This window comes from Fundulus heteroclitus, chromosome 11 (assembly GCF_011125445.2).
Source record: "Fundulus heteroclitus isolate FHET01 chromosome 11, MU-UCD_Fhet_4.1, whole genome shotgun sequence".
Classification (NCBI taxonomy): Eukaryota; Metazoa; Chordata; class Actinopteri; order Cyprinodontiformes; family Fundulidae; genus Fundulus; species Fundulus heteroclitus.
The window spans coordinates 35811561-35815502 of NC_046371.1; the positions used below are offsets into that span (position 1 = coordinate 35811561).

General features: G+C 42.0%; 1 protein-coding gene across 1 annotated transcript; it reads right to left on the minus strand.

Annotated features, from left to right (window-relative positions):
• Positions 1 to 98: 98 nt before the first annotated feature.
• On the minus strand, positions 99 to 2597 carry LOC105924047 (collagenase 3). Its single transcript, XM_036143459.1, is given in 10 exon segments — positions 99 to 218; positions 324 to 427; positions 601 to 760; positions 848 to 981; positions 1091 to 1211; positions 1325 to 1486; positions 1585 to 1713; positions 1800 to 1948; positions 2043 to 2290; positions 2478 to 2597. Coding segments are annotated over 10 exon segments (1416 nt in total). The 5' UTR covers positions 2577 to 2597; the 3' UTR covers positions 99 to 108.
• Positions 2598 to 3942: the final 1345 nt, after the last annotated feature.

Below are 3942 nucleotides of genomic sequence, written 5' to 3' on the forward strand. Positions count from 1 at the left end.
AAACTGTATGACAATACAATGGCATAAATAGGTTCTAACATTATAAATTATGGATGGAATTCTGATTGATTTGAACCTTCATTGTTATAGGTTTCTTAAAAAGCTCATCTAATAGTTGTTGCAGGGTAGGAAGTAATTGTTTCTCAGCACACGCAACATTCGTCCGGTCCTTGAGCTGAACTCATACATGTAGGGGCCGCTGTAGAGGTAAGTGAATCCTGTGGAGCATAGATATTAAATGTTAGTGCTACAACTCGAAATGGATTGGACAGAATGACTGCAGGTATTTAGTTGTTAGAAATATATGTTTAAATGCTAGTTACCTCTGTACTGTAAAGCTGCTGTCACCCTGCTGGTCATTCCAAAGAAGGTCTCATCCACTTGCTTGGGGAATCCTGTATCCATTGTCTTCTTGGTCTCATCATAGCTGAAAGGAAGGACATTTTTAAAAATGTGTGTTTCTTTTCAAATAGCCAAGAAACTATTAGCTTGGGTACAAAGGAGGAGAAGAGACTCCAGATGATTAAAACAAACTTTGGTCTCTATGCTGGACTGTACTTCAAATTCACACAATTCCTTTAAGGTTTTACTTGAACACACCTGTAGTAACTCCTGCCAACAAAAAAGAGAGTCTTGCTGGTCTCTGGATCATAGAGGGCGGCATCAACTTTCTTGATGTCCTTGGGCAAACCAAAGCTGGAAATTGATTTGGGATAGTCCTGAACAAGATCATAGCCCCTGAAAGCCCAAACTGTACGATCTGTCAAAAAGTTAAAAGTAGTTATTCGGGTGAAACTATTTGGGCAACGCGTGAAAATGTAAGCAATTAACAACAGAAATGAAATACCTTTAAAGAGATAGACTCTGTCTGACTGTTGACTCTCATAAGCAGCATCAACACTAGCAGGGGCTTCAGGCCAGAAGTTTGCTATCAAAGTTTGCTGAGGTGTATAACTCTGAGGGAAGTTACGCCACAAGAAGCTGAGAAGAGACACAAAGAGAAACTTTGAGCAGATCTGGGAGCAGCTTTGATCCAAAGAACCTCTTTTAACTTGTTTTCACCTTTGAGTTAATAAAGCTTCTACCATACCTGCTCTTAAAGAATAGCATTTCTCCTCGTAGTGTGGCTACAGCATCCAAGACCAGAGAGGAATCACAGGCATCAGGAGTGGGTGGGGCAGTTGGTCCAGGAGGAATTTGTTTGTTTGGACCTAAAAAATAGATGGTGTATTACAGCCGAGTCACAGGAATCAATGACAGAGAGGTTCTTCAAATATTTCAGTCTAGTGCTAGCTTGCTCTAAAAGACATTTCTTGGTACCAACCATAAAGTGACTAGATGCCTCTGACATCATCCTGCGGCAGAATGAACGTGTCTGGGTCTTGGTACGAGTACATAGGGTACATTAGAGCGCCAGGATCTTTAGAGTGGGACAATCCCAAAGAGTGGCCGAACTCATGGGCTGCAACCATAAAGAGGACGTAGCCTAAAGCAGGAAAAGGTAGATGAGTTACACCTCTTCCAGGTTCAATGAGGTTATAGTCAGTGCTGACAAAGTAGTGGCTGACTGAAGAACAAACAAACCTGCCGTGGAGCGGAAGGTGAAGGTCTCGTCATCGTCAAAGTGAGCGTCACCTCCGATTCCGGGAGAAGGAGCAAAGGCGTGTGCAAGAGTGCCATCAGGGCCGTCAAAGGGGTAAAAATCACCATGCGCTGTTTGAAAGAGCATCATTCGTGTAAATCTAAGCAATCAAATAAAAACCTTTTTCAATAACAGCATAAAAACGTTTTCTGCTCACCCCTGCGGCCAAAGGAGATCATGATGTCTGCTGTGCCACTGTAAATTCTTGTGAATGTGAGGGGAGTAACTTTGGCCCAAACCCCAAGAGCTTTCTCGATGGAATCATCCACCTCTGCAGTCGACATGTCAGGTGTGTAGTTCTCAATCCTGTAGACAAATGATGAAAAGCCTGACCTTTAACCACACACAATGCTTGTAGCAGTAAACATCCCTAAACAGCTGCTCTCCTGAGATCACTCACCTGTATGTGAGGTCGTTTTTCTCCCATTTCAGATTGTTTCCAAAAGTGGTGAATTGAGCGACGTCTACGTCTGGAACACCACAGCGCGGCTTCTTCATCATGGTCAAGGTATCTGCATCCAGGGTCCCCGTGATCTTAAGGCCAAAGAACTTTTGCATCTCCATCAGCTTCTTAGCCACTGAGCTGAAGCCCCTTCTGAGTGTTGGGCCACTCTCCTCTGTCAGGTTAAAAAAATTCTTCAGGTAGTGCTGGTGAAGAGAAAGAGAGTTATTTTTTTCACTTGAACAACCTTAACCAGAAAGAGAGGCTTCTGTTCTGCTGTCCATGTGTTAGTGAAAGCATAACATACAGAATTAAAAGAGAAACTAAGTTTCCTTCTGTACATTGAGCATGCATCTGTGTGGACACATGCCAGATCAAACCAAGTGCACATACCTCTGCAAACTGTTGATCCTGATCTGTAGGCTGCAGCACCGGCATGCAGAACGCTGCAGCCGAAAGGCTCAGGAGAAAACTCAGCGTGAATGTCTTCATGTCTCCTTCTCGATCTCAACTTGTGTCTCCCACCTGGAGGGAGCAGTTATATAGAGCCTGAACAGGGTGTGTTGAGCAATAACACAATTGACTGAGTGACTCGTGCTCCTTTTATGGGTAAGAGAGGAAGCTTCTTACTGATGGTTCCGCGGACACAAAATTTCCCCAAAACAAGATGCTGTAATCATGAGATACGTGTTGTAGTGTTATGTGGGAAGAGTCTTCCTGCTTCATAAACAGCTATAATATTTAAAGCCTTTAAAAAAAAGAACCACTAACAAAACAGTTCTGAATTTATTTTATTTATGTAGGACATTTGAAGACAACTGTGGACCAAACGGCTATACAGAGGTACAATAAGCAACAGCAAGTTAAAAATAAACAATTAAAAGAAGACCCCCCACCCACCCTTCATATCTCTTGCTGGATTAAAAGCCAGTGAGTACAGATGAGTTTTTAAATTAGACCTTAAAACATTTGACAGTTGCAACCCTTTTGATGTGTAAGGACAGTTTATTCCACAATTTAGGGGCTGCAACCTTAAACCCGTGAGCCTTTTATAGGAGAGAAAGCTTTGCTTCAAATTGTTCTTCTGACACAAAATTTCCCCATAACAAGAACCTTTAATTATGATAAGTGGTTTGTATTGTTTCCCTGTACCACTGGAAGATTTTTCCAGGATTCCAAATAGAAACATCCATCCATCCATTTTCTGACCCGCTTAATCCCTCATGGGGTCGCGGGGGTTGCTGGCGCCTATCTCCAGCATTGCCTATCTCCTTGGTGGAAGAGCAGCAAATTTATTTCAAGTTGGCTGCATATGATGGATCTTGTCACCCTATCAGCCTGCCCAGCCACCCCACACAGAAAGACCATTATAGTTGCTTATGCCTGGTATCACTTGGTATTCTTTGTGGTTCAAAAAGGGCAATTCCAGTGGCATTCATCCCACACGGGTATTAGCTCTTGAATGCTGTGGTGAAATCCCTTCGATGTATGTTTTAAAGGAGAATTACTTTACTCTACTGTTTTTTTCCTCCTTGGATTATGGAGTTTTGTGAGTCAGTGGATGTTTTTATTGTTTAATCTCCCAAGACCTGAAATAACCTGAGCCTAGCGTGTTCATTCAGTATGAATGGAAAGTTACATTTAGTCAACACTTGCACAACACTGGAGGCTGAAAGCAATGATTCTGATGAGTCTCAGATAAATTGATCAACATTGATTGCAGATACTCAAGTGTAATAAACATTTGATATTAGGCTTCTCTATATTAAAGATAATGATCACAATATCACGGTTGTAGAGTCTAAATGTAGTTCTCTTTTTAATTTCTAGTATTGCTCACCTTCTGTACAATTGTTGC